The sequence below is a fragment of the Sminthopsis crassicaudata genome, chromosome 1 (assembly GCF_048593235.1).
Source record: "Sminthopsis crassicaudata isolate SCR6 chromosome 1, ASM4859323v1, whole genome shotgun sequence".
NCBI classification, from domain to species: Eukaryota; Metazoa; Chordata; class Mammalia; order Dasyuromorphia; family Dasyuridae; genus Sminthopsis; species Sminthopsis crassicaudata.
The window spans coordinates 503790959-503813185 of record NC_133617.1 but is presented as its reverse complement, the minus strand read 5'-3'; the positions used below and the strand labels follow the sequence as shown (position 1 = coordinate 503813185).

General features: G+C 32.2%; 1 protein-coding gene across 7 annotated transcripts in view; it reads left to right on the top strand.

Annotated features, from left to right (window-relative positions):
• The window catches only part of DMXL1 (Dmx like 1), a 140481-nt gene extending 119909 nt beyond the window's left edge, over positions 1–20572 (top strand). For 4 of the 7 annotated variants that reach the window (XM_074281528.1, XM_074281526.1, XM_074281531.1 and 1 more), the window contains 8 exons: positions 470–611; positions 4128–4188; positions 7980–8107; positions 11733–11825; positions 12679–12770; positions 14555–14607; positions 18301–18518; positions 19183–20572. In XM_074281528.1, coding sequence (XP_074137629.1) covers positions 470–611; positions 4128–4188; positions 7980–8107; positions 11733–11825; positions 12679–12770; positions 14555–14607; positions 18301–18518; positions 19183–19407 — 1012 coding nt within the window. In that variant the 3' untranslated portion in view covers positions 19408–20572. Of the gene's footprint in view, positions 1–469; positions 612–3812; positions 3864–4127; positions 4189–7979; positions 8108–11732; positions 11826–12678; positions 12771–14554; positions 14608–18300; positions 18519–19182 lie in introns of all 7 variants that reach the window. The other 3 variants (XM_074281529.1, XM_074281527.1, XM_074281525.1) reach the window with 1 other exon arrangement.
• The last annotated feature ends 1655 nt before the right edge of the window (positions 20573–22227 follow it).

Genomic DNA, 22227 nt, shown 5'->3' with positions numbered 1-22227 from the left:
ATGAATGACTTGACTGTTCTTGTCTGTACAATCACCCAAGTGTACTTATGATAAAAAATGTTATCCATACCCAGAGAAAGAACTGATTGTGTCTGAATAGAGATTGAAGCATTCTATTTTTACTTTATTTTTCTTAGGCTTTTTTTGGGTGGTGGGGAGCATTGAGAGAGTCTATTATGGAAATGTTTTGTATGACTTCATGTGCCTTCTCCATGACTCAAGAAGAGTGGTAAAGGAGGAAGGGAGAGAATCTGCAACTCACAGTTTTAAAAACAAATGTTAAAAATTGTTTTACATATAACTGGGGAAAAATAAAACAGTAAATAATGAGAAAAATAAATTTAAAAATTAAATTCTAAAAGAAAATATATTGAAAGGCTATTTTAAAATTATAAATAAACTGAATCATCAATAAATTGAAAAGTAGGACCTGATTCAGCATTTTTCTTTGGTGAATATCCACTTGTAGGTCTGATGATTTCTTGGTTATACATGCTCGTGATGATCTAGCATCTGTGCAAGGTACTACACCATATACACCCAGTAATCCTGGAACTCCAATCAATATGCCTTGGCTTGGTAGCACACAGACTGGCAGAGGGGCATCTGTGGTAAGTAAGAACACTAACAGCAATAATAATAACTGATAATTATAATTAATTTTATCCACCACCACAAATGATTAGTGTAAGGAACAAAAGAAATAATTATATATGAAATAAAAACTCCATGTAAATGTTTTTACATTGTATTTTGTATTTGTATTTACAATGTATTTTGCCAATATTATTATATTAAATATAACATTTGACCTTCATAAACAACCCTGTTAGGTTAGATACTATAGGTATTCTCATTTGAAATAAGGAAATAAATTACCAGGACCAGATTTGAACCCAAGTGTTCCTGATTACAAGTCAAATAGTACCTACTATACTCTTCTAGCTGTTGATAATTGATAGTACTTTTTAATTTTTTTTTATTATTATTTTCTTTATATAGAGAGATATATGCTTTTATTAATAATTTAATTAAGATTTTACAAGCCTAAGTGTGACTTTGGCAACATGTTGGAAATTAGTATAAAGTATTTAAAATTATTGTCAAACTATATTTTTACCAGGATACTTGATTCATGGTGATCTTCCTAGTTGGCAACCTAAAATTTAATAGACTAAGTAATCAAACACCTAGCATTTATTAAGTATCTCCTATGTACTTGGTATTGTGGATATAAATACTAAGAAAAAATGGATGATCTAAAAAGGAGTTTGCATTCTTTCTGGAAAGACAGTTATACAAATTATTAGATGAAGGAGAGGGTAGTAGTTATCATCCTAGCTATGTGCTTCCAGTTGACATTCAACAGCATGTTAGCAGAAGTGGAGGAAAATGGTGGAAACTAAACCTGAGGTTTATTCAGGTGTTAAATAGTAATAAGACAAAGGAAGTGAAAGATTCAAAGTGTAGTTTTGAAGGCTCACAATTGAGATAAGAAGAAAGTCAAATCAAAAATAGGCATAATAGCCTTAGAAAATAAAGGGATTGTAGGTGCAATGAGGACAATGAATAGATTTTATAGTAATGAGGCATGGCAGACAATATATAGTTGGGAGGTTTTTGTTAGGGGAGTTTTCATTAAGGAAGTAAAGCATGTGTGAAAGCTTGATCTGGGATATGACTTCCTTTCCATATTGCTGAGGTGTAGGTTAGGTAGGTCATGGATGTTAAAAAATTGAGGAATTAAGTTCAGGATTTTTAGGGAACATCAAAAGGAATGTAGAAGTCTCCTACTCTAAATGTAAGAATTGGTAAAAAGAGGAAAAGCTTAGCCCAAAATAGCTACTATGATTTCCTTTTAAAGTGGGAAATTTTAATCAAGTAAATTTATAAGTGAAAGAAGTTGCTAAAGTATAATAGCAAAGGGAGGGTTTGAAAGTTCCCTCAGGACCAATGTGTAGTAGAGTATAAATGTACTTAAAGACAAATGTTGGAGAAGTTGCCCAGTGATACAGTGTTTTGGAGCTGGAGTCATATCTTATGAGAGCATGAGCATAAGAAAACAAAAGAATAAAAGAGTAAGAGGTACAGAATGTAAAAGGATATTTGTTTAAGATTGAACAAGATTTATTGATGGCAGAGGGCAATGGAAGGAAAGAATTGGAGTGAGATATAGATATGGCAGAGGAAATTGGAAAAGTTGGGAATAATTTGCTCCAAAGAGCTTGAATGCAGAAAAAGGATGAAAAATATATAATGGGACATTTCTTAGATCTAGGGACAAATAAATAATAATGCTCACTGTCCCATAGGGCTGTTATTAGAGAACTGCGTAAAAATCCACTAGAGTCAGTGAATTCAGACCTGAGCCTAGAGTCAGAAAAAGCTGAGTTCATATTTAGCCTTAGAGACTTTACTAGCTGGTTGATAATTTTGGGCAAGTCATTTATTCTCTGCCTCAACTTCTTCAACTCTGAAATGGGGATAATAGTAACATATAACTCCCAGGGTTGTAAGGATCAAATGAAATCATATTTGTAATGTGCTTACCACCATGCCTGACACATACTAAGCATTTAATAAATTCTAATTCTTTACTTCCTTTGGCTAGGAGAGTAGACCCATATCTAACTTGCTTTTTGCTCCAAAACTATCTGTGTGGAGGAAATGATTAGCTGTTTTTGCAGCCTAGGAACAGAGAGCACTGAGTGTTTATCAAGCCATTTTCAATATTAAACGTTATCATTATTTTGAATTTTAATAAAGAAATAGTTAATACTTTTCAATGTCACCTTTTATAACCAAATTAAAACTATTTAAGATTGAAGAAAAGCACTGATACATTAATGCAGAATTTTTATGTGTGTGATTATGTGTTTGATTGATTCATGCTTATATTAGCTCCAGTCATTCCAAGGGTTTCCTTTATTGATATTTAGGAATTAAGACTCAGAGAACAGAGAAATTCACACTATAAATTTTTGTTTTAAAAAGTATGTGTATTGTCTATGTAAGTTATTTATAAGCAATCTTTTATTTGTTGTATAGTCTTTTATTTATTTATTTATTTATTTTTCCCCTGGGGCTGGGGTTAAGTGACTTGCCCAGGGTCACACAGCTAGTAAGTTTTTGACAACAGATTTGAACTTTGTTTAAAATTTGAAATTTATCCTCCAGATACCAGGGTTGTTGCTCTATCCACTATGCCACCTAGCTGCTCCTTTTATTGACTTTGAAAAAATATTTAATTGAAAATTTTAAAACTTTATTTTCTTAACCAAGTCTTTTTATATTGCTTTAGTGGAAAATTCCAAACATAGCTGTAGCATTTGAAAATGTCTAATTTTATCATTGAAAGGAATATAGTTTTCCTAATTTTAATTATTTCTGAGAAAGAGACAAAACACATTGGACAGTAAGAGATTTTAACTTCCAGCTTTGACTAATTTGAAAAACATGCAGCCATTACAATTAATTTATCTCTAATTGCTACTGTCCTCCTAATATTAGTGTTGGTCTAGACTTTTATCTCCCATTTTAGGCAGTCTTAAAATTTAAAACAAAACCTGCATGACTAAAATGCAATTATATGCACATAATATACTTTCCACTTCCCATGTAAAACCCCTTTGTTTTTTATACATTTTTCTTAACTGTTACATGACAGGCTTCTAAAATAATATACAGTAGTAAATAAATGACTCTTCCAAAGTGATAAACCCAAAGAAAAAGAAAACCTTTTTTTATTAAATTTTCTATTTACCTCTTTTTTTACATGCTTCTGCCTGTCTTTCTTATCTTACAATATTCAGGAATATGCCAATAAATTTAATGGAATCAGAAAGGAATTGGCAAGAAAGGAGGTAAGACTAAATTATTGAGGAGAATTTATGCTTAGATTCTTAGTCAGTGAAGCAAAAAGTTTATGCACACTTAAATGTAAAATCTATGCTATGAGGTTTAGTTCCTATTGTTATTTCTAAACCTTTTCAGCACCCCAATGGTAGCTCTGGAGCCAAAGTGAAAAAATGTAATTATTGAATTGCTTGTCACTCTTTCATATTAATTATATGATTTATTTATGTTGCATATTTAACAAAGTATAAACAATCCTTGTATGTTAACAGATGATTAAGAAAACTATTAATAATGTCAGAAGAATGGCTTCACATCCAACCCTACCTTATTGTAAGTTGATTGGTTATTTTCTATTCTTTACTGTTTACATTCATCTTCATACTTCATGTATCTCGCTTTCTTTGATTTTTTTAAATGAATTTTTTCACATAGAATTTATAAAACTTTTAATACTAAAGAAAAATAAGGTACTACAGACACTTAACATTTCATTCTATTTTTGACAACAACCAGAAGCAAATACTTTGAGTACTTAAAACGGTTGAAAAAAGTTTGAAATTTTTTTTTTTAAATAAAATTTTTTTTTTAATTCATTTTTCCAAATTATCCCCTCCCGAGGAAGGAATTTATGACCAGAGGAGAACTAGAGATCATTATTGATCACAAAATAGAAGATTTTGATTACATCAAACTAAAAAGTTTCTGTACAAACAATACTAATGCAAACAAGATTAGAAGGGAAGTAACAAATTGGGAAAATATTTTTAAATGTAAAGGTTCTGACAAAGGTCTCATTTCCTAAATATATAGAGAACTGACCCTGATTTGTAGGAAACCAAACCATTCTCCAATTGATAAATAGTCAAGAGATATGAACAGACAATTCTCAGATGATGAAATTGAAACTATTTCCACTCATATGAAAGTGTTCCAAATCACTACTGATCAGAGAAATGCAAATTAAGACAACTCTGAGATACCACTACTATCAACTGTTGCTGAGTGAAATGAGCAGAACCAGAAGATCACTATACACTTCAACAATGATACTGTATGAGGATGTATTCTGATGGAAGTGGAAATCTTCAACATAAAGAAGATCCAACTCACTTCCAGTTGATCAATGATGGACAGAAATAACTACACCCAGAGAAGGAACACTGAGAAGTGAATGTAAATTGTTAGCACTACTGTCTATCTACCCAGGTTACTTATACCTTCGGAAGCTAATAATTAATGTGCAACAAGAAAATGGTATTTACATACATATATTGTATCTAGGTTATATTGTAACACATGTAAAATGTATGAGATTACCTGTCATCGGGGGGAGGGAGTGGAGGGAGGGAGGGGATAATTTGGAAAAATGAATTTAAAAAAAAAAAACAAACTGGAAGTGAGTTGGATCTTCTCAGCAACAGTTGATTTAAGTCTCTCCAAGCCTCTCTGTATTTCACCTGCTGGTCATTTCTTACAGAGCAATAATATTCCATAACCTTCATATACCACAATTTACCCAACCATTCTCCAATTGATGGACATCCATTCAACTTCCAGTTTCTAGCTACAACAAAAAGAGCTGCCACAAACATTTTGGCACATACAGGTCCCTTTCCGCTCTTTAGTATTTCTTTGGGATATAATCCCAATAACAGCAATGCTGGGTCAAAGGGTATGCACAGTTTGATAACTTTTTGGGCAGTTTGAAATGTTTTAGTTGTGATTTTGTGAGTAAATTATTTTCTAATTTTAGTTGAAAAATTTCTGGAAACATTAATGTTTAACTTTGATTAGTGGGAAATAATTATGTTATCACAATCAGTTATAAATGAGTTATAAAACAAAGAAGTCCAAGTCTAATTTTATAGCACTTTTGCTTAGCATTTATCAGTTTTTATTACTATTTGTTTAGAGGTTCACGTTTATAAAATGTCATATTCATAAGTAAAATATCAAAGGAAATAGTTACTAAGCTTCTCATTCTAAGACATTCTTATTCATTTTCAATTAATCTTTCTAGGAAACTTAAAAAGTAAGCCTGCATTAAACAAAACATTTGATTAATGAGGAGGCATTGAAAAAATTGTAGCAGCTTAAAAAAATATATTCTAGATATTATTTTAAAGTTGGGTTGGTATCAACACTCATATTGTCTTGTGAGTAAGGGTTTATATATAGATTACTTTTTCTGCTTGATATAAAATATGTCCCAAGAACATAAATATATAAATAATATGTTCTCATATATATTTACATAGTAAAATGAATTAAAGTGGCATTCTTTTCTTCTTAATGTAAATGTTTTAATTGGCTATTTCTCCAGGTGAATTGATTTCTTCAAATTAAACCAAATTCTTTTAAGGGAGCACCTGTTTGAAATATTGAATAAGTATGTTCAACATGGTATATATAAAATAGCAAAATGGAAAGCTCTCAGCCAATATGTATTTGTGAGCTCACTTCTAAACCGGGACACTAATGCATTGTTGGTAAAGTGATGAACTGATCCAGCCATTCTGGAGAACAATTTAGAACTATGTCCAAAGAGCTTATAAAACTTTGATCCAGTAATACTATTAGGTCTGTGTCCCAAAGAAAGAATTAAAAAAGGGAAAATGACCCACATGTACAGAAATGTTTATAGCAGCTCTTTTGGTGGTGACAAAGAATTAGAAATTGAGGGGATGCCCATCTATTGGGGAATGGCTAAACATGTGGTGTATGAATGTAATGAAATAATATTTTTCTATAAGAAATGATGCAGGTAAATTTCAGAAAAACCTGGACTTACATGAACTGATGCTGAGTGAAATGAGCAGAACAGAAAAAAAAATTATACACAGAATTGTGCCATTCTAACTTTGATTGACTTAGTTCTTCTCATCAATACAGTGATTTAAGACAATTCTAACAGGCTCAAAATGGGAAATGCTATTTACATCCAAGAACTATGAAGTCTGAATGCAGATGGAAACATACTCTTTTCATTTTTTTTTTTTTTTTTTTTTTTTTTTGTAGTTTTTCCCTGTTCTGATTCTTCTTTTACAACATGACTACTGTGGGAAAATGTTTAATATAATGTACATGTATAACCTGTATCAGATTGCTTGCTGTCTTGAGCAAGAAAAGGGGGGGGGGGGAGGAAAACAATCTTATAAATGTAGATGTTGAAAACTTAAATGAATAAAGAGCAATCAGGAAATATGTACCAAAATAAAAATACAATTAAAAGAAACTGAATCATCCTGATTATCACTCACATTTTCATATATCATTTTTAATTTTTAAAAACTCTTGTATATAGAGCAATTGTCAGACAGTGTAAATATTATAATCAGTATTTTTTGTATAAGGAAATTTAGTTTTAGAAAATTTAAATTACTTAACCCTGACCTAATAATGTCTAAAATTCAAAGTTAGAATTTGAATCTAGGTTTCTTGATATTCCTTTCTTTCCCACCTCCCACCTCCTCCTTCCCCTTAAATCTAGTGCTTTTTGCACTATATGGGGAAGCTCTGTCAGTAATAATAGAAGTGTGGAGCGAAAAAGAAATCCAGTATTACTTACCTATTTTGATCTCATTTGATTTTTTTTACAGATGTCAGTTAAACTTAAATTATTGTGAGATTCAGAGGTCAAGGGACAGATCTGAGAGATGAGGAAAAAATAAGAGAAAGTATTTTTTTTTCCCCCCTGAGGCTGGGGTTAAGTGACTTGCCCAGGGTCACAGAGCTAGGAAGTGTCAAGTGTCTGAGACCAGATTTGAACTCTGGTCCTCCTGAATTCAGGGCTGGTGCTCTATCCACTGTGCCCCCTGAAAGTATTTTTTTTTCCAAAGACAATAGCTAGTTGGCCATGTGTATAACATCTGTTCGTACTCTAGAACTGTAGTTAATAGTATTTTAAAGAAGGGTACAATTGATTATTATTGTTATCTAGTTTGTTATAAGCTCTGGATATGTTTTATGATGCAACAAGAATTTTATTCAAATTCTAGTTTTATGCAAATTATATGATTCATTAAAGTTTTCTTAATATTAGATTTTTTTTCAAAACAAAATAATGTCAAATAATTTTTTTTTTTTTTTTAAGATTTTAAGTCTTTGTCTTTTTTATAAAGATCTGACTGGAGCCCAAGATGGAAGTGTCAGAATGTTTGAGTGGGGTCATTCTCAACAAATAACCTGTTTTCGGTCTGGCGGCAATTCAAGAGTGACAAGAATGAGATTTAACCATCAGGGAAACAAGGTAGCATATAATAGTATACTGTTGAAAACTTATATGTTGTAGAGATGTTAATTTTCTCATAAATATCTTGTTAAAATTAGTATGTTGTACATATAGGATATATTTTTCCTGTCCCAGATAGTTGTGATTTAACAGAAAATATCCTTCATTATAAATTTTATTTTTTATTTTAGAATATTTTTTTTCAATCGAGCCTTCCTACTGAAATATTGTCACTGATACAATTCATGATTGCATATTTTGCTGACCCCATCATCACAGAACTACCTTAAATTATGCATTAGTGATAACAAACTACTTCCATCTCTTTATCCCAAACAACAAAGGTTATGTCATATATGGAAGTAGTAGTGATAACACCAAACACATCTAATTTCTACTATTAGCCTCTTCCCCACATTTTACCCTTTTAAGCATTGAGTCGTGGAAAAAAGCATGCTTAAAGGCAGGCAGCTACAGTTAGGCTAAGGTCTACACATTGGGGTTGACTCCCAGGGCTCATCAGTAGCCCATATCTCCTTTGGACAAATTGCAGAATTTCATATGAAGAGCAAAAGCACATTATTTCTACAAAAAATATTAAGGAATAATTATAATTTTGTGTATTCTTTGTAGAGATTTAGGAGCAAGAGTCAAGCAAATCAGTAAAATTTTTTGTTGTGGAATTTAGTTTTTAAATCCAGTACCTAGCTTGATTAACTTAGAATTTCATAGAAAGTATCCTAAGCTACAATGGAATGATTTTGATATTTTATTTGATATACCATAGGTAGACTAGGCAGGCAGCCAATTATTAACAGATTGAACATATTTAGGGATTTGTGATTATAAATAATTTATTTAAAGATTTCCACTTTCAAACATAATATTCCTTTGAGGTAATTTCAATTTAAATGTGGGATTTCTAATTTTATTTGGCATTTAATGCAGAATTTTAAAAGCACTTTACATAAATCAATCTAGCATAGGCATTGAGAATAGAAAGACAAAAAGTAAATTACCCTCTTGGCTCAAGTAGCTTACATTCTGTTGGAAGAAATAACATTTAAGTTCACATTAAAAAAAAAATAATCTTCATAAGTCTTAGAGTTGAATTGTTCTGACTTAAAAACAACTCATGGACCATTTAATCGGGGTCTAAGGTGACTGCTGCTATTGCCAAAAGAGGAAAGAGTTTCAGTTGTTGGGGGAGAATTCATAGACGAGATAATGAATGATCTTGTTTGCACCTCAAAACTCTGGGAGACAGGGCAATTCTTATTCTCATGTTAAAATGCATCAGCAAGCATTTATTAAAGTCTGCTGTATGCCAAGTCCATAGATCCTGGGGACACAAAAACAGTCTAGAAATTACTCTCCCTTTTCCCTTTACTTATTCCTTTTTTCCCCCTGGAGTTTATAATCTAGCAAGGAAAGATAGCATATGTGTATATGGAAGGAGAATAGGAGAAAGAGAAAGGAAGGAGAAGAGAGAAAAAGGAAACAAGGGGAGAGAGAGAGAGAGAGAGAGAGAGAGAGAGAGAGAGAGAGAGAGAGAGAGAGAGAGAGAGAGAGAGAGAGAGAGAGAGAGAGAAACAGAGAGAGAGAGAGAGAGAGAGAGAGAGAGAGAAACAGAGAGAGACAGAATATGTGTGGTAACTTATGCGTATATAAAAGATAAGTTTGAAGAGAAAGCACTGCCAGCTGAGTCAATCATGGAAGACTCTATGTAGAAGTTCTTGAACCTTGAAGGAAACAGGGATTATAAGACACAGATGGTTTAGATAAAACAGACAGGTAATATAGTGTTATGTATATAAACAGTAAGAATTTAAATTTGGCAGTATCACAGTATGTATAAAGGAATATTTTATTTGTGTGTGTGTGTGTGTGTGTGTGTGTGTATACACACACAGCTGGATAAATAGATTGGCACCAGTAGTTGTGAGGGACTGTAAATGTTAAGTAAAAGACCTAGTCCTATAGGTAATAGCACTCTAGAGTTTATTGGACACTCTAGATATATTATATTAGTAGTTATAAGAAGAGTGTATTCAGTGGAGAAAAAGACTTGAAGCAGAAAAAGCCAATTAGGAGGTTCTAAGAATAGCTTTGATTAAAGATGTTCTATTGTTTTCAGGGGTGCCTGACTCTTGTGAGCCCCTTTTGGGGTTTTCTTAGTAAAGATGCTGAAGTGGTTTGCTATTTTCTTCTCCAGCTCATTTTACAAATGAGGAAACTGAGGCAAACAAGATTAAGTGACTTTCCCTCCATCACACAGCTAGTAAAGGTCTGAGGCCAGAATTAAACTTAGGATATCATGTCTTATTCAGTCTCTTATGATGAGGTAGTCTCTTCTTCAACAATGCACTGCTTATATGTGTCTTGATTCTGTGCCCTTCCATCTTCTAAATTTGCTCCTACAGTATTCCCCCCTCTAATATTTAAGACATCCATAACTACTGAGTCTTTTTCTAATACTTCCCAAATACCTAAATTTACCAAAATCTCACTATTCTCCCTACTTATTAGCCTATATCTCTCTTCCTTTTCTCAACTGAAATCCTTGAAAAACTATGTGAGATCATTAGCTCCACTTCTCTTCTCACGTCAATTTCTTGCAATGACTTCTGACTTAACCACTCAGTTGAATCTGTTCACAAAGTGACCTCTTAACTGTCATACTTGAAAGTATTTTCTCAATATTCAACTAGTCAAGCTTTCTTTCTTACTGTTCCTCATATACTTCATTCCATTCCTAATCTTCATGCTTTTGCAATGATTGCCCTTCATACCTAGAATCTACTCCTTCCTCACCTCTTCTACTACCCTTTACTTTATTATGTCACTGGCTTCTTTCCATTTCCTATAGGATCACTTAAATTGTCAAATTAGAGCATCCCTACAAACATACAAACTATTTTAGGGTCTTTAAATTGCTCACTATCTGGCTTCAGGTAGTTCTAGACTAGTTTGAAAATAATAGGAGTAGGAGTCTTGTAGTCTGTAAGAGTCTTGCTTTAATAATGCATTATTTATTATTAAAAGAATGTTTAGTTTCCAAAGATGATACCTGTTTATTGGTCTGGAGCTGTCCCAGAGCTTCAGTGTGCCTGTAGACCAGTGATTTGAAACCCAAATAGAAATGAATCCCTGTAGTTTGCATGATGAACAAGAAAACCAATATGTCACTTTATATTTTTCTTTAATTTAAAAAAAACAAAAACATTTCCGAATTATATAAAAATCTGGTTCCAGCCTCACTTGTGAGGCCACATTTAACCCCTCAACTGTGGATTTGATACCTCTACTAAAGACTTCAGGTAAGGTGCTCCAGAGTTTACCTTAGGTTTCAGGAGTATAGCTCTCAAAGGGCTCTCCATTGGCTAGAAACAACATTGACTCTTCTTGATTTTTAATAGCTAACTTTGTGTAAATCCATATTTGCAGGTTTTAATATTTCTTAGGAACACCAATATCAGGTTCTACTTTTAAATTATGATTCCAGTTTTATCTGTAATCTTCAAATGTAATAGAATATAGATATTTTAATTATTTCTAGAAAATTTCACAAAAATTGTATATATTGAAATTGTAAATGTTAATATATGTATTCAAATTCTTCTATTCATATTTTCTCCCCAAGTTTGGAATCGTTGATGCTGATGGATATATAAGTTTGTATCAGACCAACTGGAAGTGTTGTCCGGTTACTGGAAACACTCCTAAGCCATATTTGGTAAGCTTTTACTTTAAAAAGACAAAAACAAAACTAATTTTATTAAAAATAGAAATGTCTTGTGAGATTTTGATATTTAATCTTCTGTGTTTTCTCTGAACCATGTCCCTATATGGGTGTCTTTGGTTTTTGTTCTTACATGTCTCTGGTGATCTTAAGCAATTATTTAGAAAGTGACACTAATGATTAGCTAACTAGTTCAGGGTCACACAATCAGTAAGAGTTCTTGCTTATTCCTTCCTAATTCCAAGACTATTTTCCTATTCATTATTTACATTCAATTTAAACTTATATTTAAGTATGGAGCAATTTAGTTTTGGCTTTGAGTATTTTACAAAGTTTATGGCCTTTTTTTATTTTATAAGCTATTATTTATGAACAAAAATTTTTTTTGGAGTCATTTGGGGTTAAGTGACCTGTCCAGGGTCATACACCTAACCATCAAGTTTCTGAAACCAGATTTTAATTCAGGTCCTCCTGACTCCAGGGCCATTGCTTTATCCATTGCACCATGTAGCTACTCTACAAAAATGTTTTTTAATAAATCAGTTACCTTTTGATTTTCTCTGAGGTAAAAATAGCACAAATAGTTGAACCATACAAATAATTTGAAATCTGTTTTGAAATTTTTCATTTAAGTCTTTTATTAGTGGTGGTGTGTAAAAGTAGTTGAATGTTTTTTGTTTTTTTTTTATTTTAATTAACACCATTTGATATGGGTTGGAGGTGCAACAGAGGGTTTCTGATAAGCTATTCATGAAACAAATAGCCTCTGAATGTTGCATGTAACTGTGTATCAAATCTTTTTATATCTAACTTACATAAAAAATATTCCTATTTTTGTTCATTTCAGACATGGCAGTGTCATAACAAAACAGCTAATGATTTTGTTTTCATTAGCTCCTCTTCTCTGATAGCCACAGCAGGTCTTTCAACTGATAACAGGTGAGATTTTATCCCTAAATTCTATATATAGGTATAAGCAATCTTTTGGGAAAATTATTATTGTTGTTGCTTTATTATTATCTTTTGTCTTAAATGTTTTAATAATCCTTCATTTACCTGTATTTAAATTTGGCAGTAGGGAAATTTAGTATTAAGAAGAACATTGTTTTGTCTCTGAAATTCATGTCTAGGTTTAGTCCTAAGAAATAATTTGTTATTGGATTCTTGGCAATGGAATAAAATTACTAAAAAAAAAAATATGTTCCTAGTTTGTCTTTTTTGTTAGGAAATAGGTCATTTGGGGCATGGAGTGAAGAGAGATAGTTTGTAGATCAAACATAGATCAAATGTGATGTTTTTTGTAAAATGCTTTGTAAACTATAACATGTGAAATAACATCAACTAATAGTAATGGTAGATTAAAGAATTTAAGAGAGTGGAACATTGGAGTGCTCTAACCTAAGAGAGCCTCAACTCAAATAACATCTTTGATTGCCATACAGTTCTCAAAATAAGCAAGGTGGAAACTGTAGGCCATTTTATTGTGTGTCCCAAGGAGGTCATTCAAGGATTTTGTGATCAGGAAGCTACCTGCCAGTGTCTACTGGAGGTCTAACTCAGACCTACACAATAGATCTCTTCATGTGAGAGGATGATGATGATGATACAAGGAGACTTAGAGGCAATTATGTTTTCTGACCTCTCTTCTTCCCTCTGCCTCCAATTTATTTCATTCCCAGTCCACAAGCAACACCTGTGTCAGTAAAGGCTGTTTTGCAACTCTTCAAGTGTATGATTCACAGCTGTGGAGGCTCTCGGAGAATTGGCCTGCCCCTTCACTTATTCATGATCCTTAACACAAAGAATCGTCAAATCCCCTAAAACCCAATATGTGTTACTGAATGAAATTCTTACACAAGCCTATATTCTTCCATACATGCATTACAATCATTTTAAGGCTAAAGAATAGACTGATGATGCTAGTTTCCTTTCTGGAATTTCTTTTTTCTTTAATGTGCATTTCTTTATAATTATTTATTTTTGGTATTCTGTTCTTTTAAAATTTTGACTTCCAAATTCTTTCCCACTCTCTTCCCTATTCACTGCATATGGGCAATAGGGTTGCCACTCAACACTTAACTGTATTCAGTGCCAGAAACAGTTCCCTTTAATCTCTTTTTGACCAGATGTCTTACCATATCTGGCCTGAAAGCTTCCAAAACTGCCTTTGCTGCTGCTGCCATTGTTGCTATCACCAGTGTCACTGCCATCTCATGTACTTTTCAGATAGGTCTATACCTCCATTTCATACAGTTTTTCTTGCTATTTCTTAAGGTTTTCTCAGTCCAGAAAAAGTTCTCATCTTGACCTTCTGTTGGCTCTGCCACTCCAAAATTTGATTTGAAGCATTAAAATTTTAAAGTTGTTTGGAGAGGAATGTTGGAATTCTGAATTCTGTTGGTGGCTGCCCTTGATCTATTATCTTGGCTCCTCTATATTGTTATTTTTCTTTCTGTAAATAATCATTATCATTAAACAAGGATGCAGAAATAGATGATCACAGATTCATTTAGAATTGAGAGTATTTTAAATTGTGAATAAAATTTAATGAAAATGCAATCACATATAAATATTTTGGAGTGATCCAAAAATTGGATTTGATAAATTTGAAATGTATTATGAAAGGAGATTGTAATGCCATGAAACATATATTTGCTGTTATGTTTGCTAATCTCTTAAAACACTCATATAAAATTTTAGTGATAACTTTTTTTTTTTTCTAGAAACGTATGTTTGTGGGATACTCTTGTGGCACCTGCAAATAGCTTGGTTCATCGTAAGTACATAACTGTTGCAAGTAATGGAATTAAAAAGTTTTAAATGGCTTTGTTTTTTAAAACTCTAATGTTAATCATTACATCATTATTACATTTGGATAGTTACAATTATATTATACAATTATACAAAGTGTGGGTTCAGGAAAAACTTAGAAGGTCTCAAGTTAACCACTCCTGACCCCTGTTCAGAACTCAGAATGAAGAGTAGGTAGAGATGTCCTAGCTAATTGAATTGTGTCTGCTCAGCCCTTCTTAGCAACAAGGACAGAGGTGGCCAGGTAGTATAGCAGATCAGGAATTCAATTTAGATTCAAGAAGGCACTGTTCATATTTGGTCTCAAACATTGATTAGCTAGGTGACCTTGCTCAGTCATAGTTTTTTTTCCACTTGTAAAATAAAAGTAATTATAATGATAATACACCTACTTCCCAGGGTTGCTGTGAAGATCTTTTAGAGATGGCATTTCTAAAGCTCTTTGCAAAGCTTAAAGTAATCTCTAGATCCTAACTATTGTTGTTATTAAATATTTGAGTCTCAGAGAGTAGGTTATAAACAATATAAAAGTGTTGAGAGTGAAGAGTGCAAATGGATACTGACTAATGTTAGATAAAAAGGCATCATCAAAACAGAGTAGATTTGTGATTTGTAATTAACATTTTCCATTGTTTGTTATCATTATAAGTCACTCTTTGGGAACCCTAAGAGCAAACTCTATATTCCCTGATCCCTGGTCTGACTCCTGTTTGTTTAGTAGACTAAATTAAAGCGATTGATAGTTAGGAAGAGGACCAAAGATGTTTCCACACTAACATTTCTATGTCAAGGTTGCTTGCAATTATCTCATAAATTGCTTTGTAGGTCTAAATTTCTAAAATGTCCTTTTACCATAAAAATAAAACTATGATACTGTTAAATAATCTGTTAGGATAGATAATAGATTTTATAAGACAATTATCTATTACATTGTACTGTATGTTCAATAGATGTGATAATTAAATGCAAATACTATTATGCTTTTGAAAAGTTTTATTCCTTGAAACATATGGCATCAGCATGCTTAAGAATAGTTAAGCTGCCCATAATTCCACTCGTTTCTGGAGATATTTGATTCATATCTACTTGCTGTGAAGTCTCTTCTAGTGTTAGATGTGATTTTTTTTTTTTTAAAAAGCATCCTTCTCAAAACAAGCCATATCTTTCAATCAGATGATGATAGCTCTTAGGTCTGCTCTCTTCTGGAAACATATATCTGAGGCATGACAAGCTTTCTAGAAATTATAATGATTCACCTGGGAGAAAAGATAGCATCAGAACTCAAAAACTGTTAAAGTATTGTCAATTCTTGAGCAAAAAACTGAAAACATTGTAAACACAGTATTTTTAAGTGTTTCAGAAGATTTGGGAATTGAACACTGATGAAGAAAATTTTGTTTGGGAGGAAAAATGATTTAGATTCTGGATCACAACTTAAAGTATAGAAAATATGTTCTTGCTAAGGAATGTAATGCACCTAATAAAGTCTAATAAAAGTATATATGCTTATAACCTTGGAAATTTACTTAAAGCTTTATTGAAAAGGAAGTATTCATAAGGTATAAAGAGTAGCAAACAAAATTTACGGGTTTGTAGATACATTTCTAAAGTCAGCATAGTCTTAGTTTAATGTTAGGACAAAAAGAGGGACCTGTGAAGCACTGAGCAAAGAAGAAGGCTTACTTTGTTCCAATCCATCAAAAACATACTAGAAGGATACACAACAAGCTACAGAGGTGGTTTTCTTTTCCCCCAGTTTCCATCTAGAATGGGTCTTTTCATTTAGACAGCTGTCTGTAGTGACTTCTATTGCCTAAGACTATTCCACCATGTTGTAGCAGCCCCTGAGCTCATCTGCTTTAGACATTTTATGGATCCTAGACCTGAAAGCTCCTGAGGGGAGAAACTTTTAAAACTTCCAAAACTTCCCTGGGGACACTGCTAGAGAAGTTGGGGTCATGGAAGATGTGTGGAGAAAAAGCTGTGTCAGGTTAAGGGTAGGACAGGAAACAGCTGCTTACAGATGAGACAGAGCAGTAGATTTGGAATCAATAAGATCTGAATTTAAAGCACAACTCAGAAATTTAATAATTGTGTGACAACCTGTCTTGACTGAAATTTCTTCATCTATATAATTAGGGGATTGAACTATATAACATTTGAAATCATCTATGAACATATGATAAACATTAGAAAAATGATGCTAGAACAAGTAATTGACAACAATCAAATCCAGGCCTTTAGATGTTCATATGTGAAGGTTAAATTTAGATGAGTTTGGGGACAGCTAGGTGGCGCACTAGCCTTGAATTCAGAAGGACCAGAATTCAAATGTGGTCTCAGACACTTAACACTTCCCTAGCTGTGTGACCCTGGGCAAGCCATTTAACCCCAGCCTGGGGAGGAGGGGGGATTTAGATGAGTTTAATTAAGACTAATAACACAACTATCATGACCCAGGTATCATGATCAGGGATTTTATAGATGAGGAACCAGGTAGTGAAAAGTTAAGTGACAACCCATGATTGCATAATCAGTGACTAAAGAATTCAGACCCCAGACTTTTTGAACAAGTTTAATTAAGGTTTTCATTCACAACATCACACCAGATCTTAAAGATCTTTTGCGTTGTCATCTTAATTTTCCTAAGATTATGACGTTTCATGATTGATTGCTAAATAATATCACTGGAACAATTTTGACATTAGAAACATGGGTGTAAGCATTTTTGTATCTTAGAAAACACTGCAGTTCCCTAAATGTGATGCTTATGTTCCCCTACTCTTAGTCCATTTGTAGTAATTATCCAAGGTTCAAAGTTCTACAGTGAGGTGACTGAAAGAATCCAGTAAGTGATTCAGCCAGTAATCTCCAACAAATATATATAGACAAATACAAAAATGTTGCATCCATAGACCAAAACTATTTATTGTATAAACTTATTTGTAGAACATTGTGGAGGATGGTTTAAAAAAACAAAAAACAACAAAAAACAGTAAACTGAGCTGAACTGGCTTACTAAATACCATAGAATGCTCAAAGAAGAAATGGATATACAAATGTGAGATCCAATGTACTGTATTATTTGAAAGACATTTACTATAGAATAGCCACAAGATGAATTTTTAGAGTTATTTAGTCTCATAGAATAAATTCCCAGTTTAGGTTAGATTAGATAAAGCATATAACTGTTTACTGTTAGCTGAGCACAGTGCTATACTGGGAATGAAAGTAAAAAGTGAAAATAACTCTTGTCCTCAGGGAATGTTCATTCTAATGAGTGAATACAACACATAAAAAGGAACTGAAAATTGGACAGAGGAAGTATATTCTAGGGCAGGATTTTTCAAAAGCTAAATCCTGAACCTGGTTACAGGTGATCATGACTGATTTGGGTACTTCTTCAAATGAAATATATCCCTACATTGGACTCTCTAAGTCTGCTCCTTTTTGTAGGCTGACTTATGTCCTGTAATATTCAATGAATATGTGATAAAAAAAAATAGCACTTGAAATAGATTTTAAAAAGAAATTGATTTCAGAATAAACAGTTTTAATAATACTCAACATTTATACTAATAAAAGTTTTTACAGGCTGGGTTTTCATTTAAAAAAAAAAAAGCAAATCTTATCTTTGCATAATTTTCTTCAATTTTAGCTTTTATTTGCCATGATAGTGGTGCTACAGTGCTTGCATATGCTCCAAAACATCAGGTGTTACTATCAGGAGGCAGAAAAGGTTTTACCTCGGTATTTGATCTTCGCCAACGGCAACAGAGACAATTTTTCCAAAGCCATGACTCTCCAGTAAAAGCAATTGCTGTAGATCCAACTGAAGAATACTTTGTCACAGGATCTGCAGAAGGCAATATAAAGGTGTGTAAAATCTAATGCCTTGAAATCATTCATTCTTCTCAGATTAAAGGATTGTTTATTCTAGATCAGACTAGTCTGTTTTATCATGACCCTCAGAACTTACCAGATGTTTTAAATGAATAGTAACAAAGTAGTTCTGTTTACAGATGGCCTTACAGATGCCCTTTTTTGGGGATGGGTGTCATCAGAAGACAAGTGTTTGTTTTATTTTCTTTGGATACTGAGAATTATTTTTATTTTCATAGAGGAAATCCTGAATCACTACAGTACAACTGAGATAGCTGTATAGTGAAGAGACCGAAGGGGTGGACATTAATTTTAGGGCCTGATTACTACCTTGAAATGGTAGCTTGTACTTGTTACTTAATCTAGCCAGACTTTTGTTTGCTAGTTTATAAAATGCTATCAGCAATATAAAATCCTCTCTTGCATAATTTTTGCTAATAAGTGAGTTTGAAAGAGGCTTAAAAAGTAAAAGCTTTTGTGTAAGACAGCATTTTCATTTTATCCCTGTATCTTTGTTTGCTTGAAATTTTTCCTCAAGTTAAGTTTAGTTATTTCTACTTAAAGGCTAGTGAGCAAATAGTGCTAGTTTCAAATAAATTTTAACCATTTGTTTTTCTAAAGTAAGTATTCATGCTAATTGTGCTCTTATATTTTTCAGATTTGGAGCCTATCTACCTTTAATCTTCTTCATACTTTTATTAATGAACATGCTCGGCAATCCATTTTCAGAAACATTGGAACTGGAGTAATGCAAATTGAGACAGGACCTGCCAATCACATTTTCTCTTGTGGAGCTGATGGAACAGTGAAGATGAGAATCTTACCTGATCGATTTAGTTCATTAAGTGAAATGTTAAAAAATGATGTGAAATTCATGCTGTAGCATTTTTTTTCAATAATATAAATTCTTATGAACATATTTATGAAAGTGGCCAACAGATATAATGTACAGTAATTACTTTGTAGTTGTTGCCACAAAATAAGCTTTTGCTCTGTTATGTTTATATTTATTTCATGGACCTTTACCTTTACCCTTGATGCACTGATGCCTTAAAAATTAGCAAGGTCATTCAAAATTTGATTATATTGCCTAAAGTAGTCTGTATAAGTAACTGTAATAATATATACATATATATATATATATATTTATGATACATACAGTGTGATGTTAAAGCAGTTTTTGTTTTTGTTTGGTTGGGGGGGACAACAAACTTTCTATAGGCATCTGTGCAGGGAATCCCTTTTCATTTAAAATTAGCCTTTTTAATCTGAAGGCTGAAACACCTAATAAATATTGCCAATCCTTTATTTCCTCTTCCAGTTCCTAAATCCTCATTTTTCCTCCTCTTGATTGGTAGTAGAATAGGATTTGACTAGGAATCAAGCAAGTGAACACCTGATAAAGATGTTAGTAATCTTAGTGATATGCAAACTGGGTGTCTCACTGCATCCAGTTGATCTTCTTTAGTACCCAAGTTTTATTGCCTGTACAATCTGTATTCAATAGAAATTGAAAATTTTAAAAATATATTTTATTTGATTTAAAAAACTACTGCTTCCATAATGGCAATTTTTTTTTAAGCAACAAAGAATATAATTGCCTATTTTCTTTTTTTACTTTTGACCCCTCCATCACATTACATACAATATTACAAATAAATACCCCAAAACATTAAAAGTTAATGAAAATTATATTAACAAACAATAGTTTTAGAAGGTAAAATAAGGATACAGTATTGATGTGTATGGGTTCAAAAAAAGGATATTTATTTTAGGAGATTATCAAAAGAACATAATTTTATTTGCATTTTTCTTTGTGGCCTTTTTGTTATTCAGCCCAAAGATGCTGAAGTGTTTGCAGTAAAATTTTACTTTGCCTTCAACTTTACATTAAAATATAATAGAGCTAGAGCGTCTAATATTTTACATTCAAAATACACTACTCTACCTTCAGAGAAAAAAAATCATCTTTGGGAATTTTTCTTTTTGCCAAAATAAACAATTTCACAATTTTAATGTTCTGAATAAAATATCAAAAACTACACAAAGCCTTTAACTTTTTAAATGTGCTAACATTGTTTCTGTAACTATTTTGTGCTATATCTTGAATTATAGAAAGCTTGATAAATACTTGAATTTTACCAATGAGACTGGAGACTTGATGGATTACTTATATGAAAATTCTATAGTGGCTTTGCTAAAAGTTATTTTGTGAAACAGGACTTATGAAACAACATTTTTATGTACCAGTTACCATCTTGGACATTAGTGACAAACAATTGAAGGGCTGGTAAAATGAATTTTGTAATATTCTCAGGATACTTTTATCTTAAAAGTATATTGTTAATGATTTTGTAAATTGTATTACATAATTTTAAATGTATTGAGCAAGTTGCAGTGCAAACACTATAGTTAGTTGAAAGTTCTATGCACATAACCTGAATTTATATATTGTGCAATAACACAATTTGGACATATTTTGCCATGGAGAAATCTGTGATAACATTGCAGAGAACCAATATAGTTGTTTGATGTAGTAAAACAACATTTTATTCGTGTAAATATCAAGATTTAAAAAAAAGCTTTAAACATATTTTAATTTGCTGAGGAAATTTACTATTGTGCTTATAAGAAAAAAAAAAAAGCAATGTGTTGGAAAAATTCCATGTTTTAATTAAGCATTATATTAACCCTTAAAATGATGTAAAGTACTTATGTATTTTACCCCAGAGTCATAGTATTTTAAATAAACAATCATGCAGAGACTTTTTGTTTAGCACACCATTGCTTTAAAACTGTTGATATTGTGTTGATTGACTTAATTCTTTTCTTGATTTATATTCCTGAGAACTTTTGAATTTGTATCTGGCATATTTAAGGATTACTGTTTACTCTAAAATGGTAAAGATTTGACTTATGCCTGATGCTTGAAAACTTTACAGGTGAGAATTATTCACAGAGAATATAATAATGTCTTTTATAAACAATGTTTGACAGCCAATTCAGTTGTCTATAGTAATAAACATTTTAAATCCATTTGGAAAATCATTGTGCCAGATTTTCAAAATAATTTACTTTTAATTTTAAGATATAATATTTGATCCATTTGAAAATCTATTTTTAAGCATCTGGTTAAAAAGTAATGTAATTACATTGTGATAATCTAGAAACCATAGAAAGTTGGCCAATTCATCTTTCTTGGCATGCCACCTGATGTCTTTTGGCCTCAGTTTTCTTACCTGTAAAACAAGATGGGGTTAGATGTAGGAGAATAGCAATTTTCAAGTATTTGTATGCAAGGCAGAATTAAAAGTAATGTTCAAAAGCTGCAGAATTCTTTTTTAGTTATAAGTCGGATTGTAAACACACTATGGTATCCTTGCAATCTGAAATTCTGTGCTAATTAGGTAAACTCTGATCTTTTTGCTCTTGTGAAGTGGAGGAAAGATGATAAGGCTCTTGTATAGAAGTAATAACAGTGGAAATTAGAAAGCCAGATTCTTCTTGAAATCTTCCTATAAACCAGAGCTGACCAAAAGTAGAATTGGCTGCTTCGGGCTATTTTCAATGGAGGTTGATATTACATAATGTAAATGTTATACTCAACCATACTTAGGTATATATTGGAATAGATGCCTTCTGAAGGATGTCTGGAGTCATAGCTTAGTACTGATATGGCTAAAATTACAGTCACATAAATTAG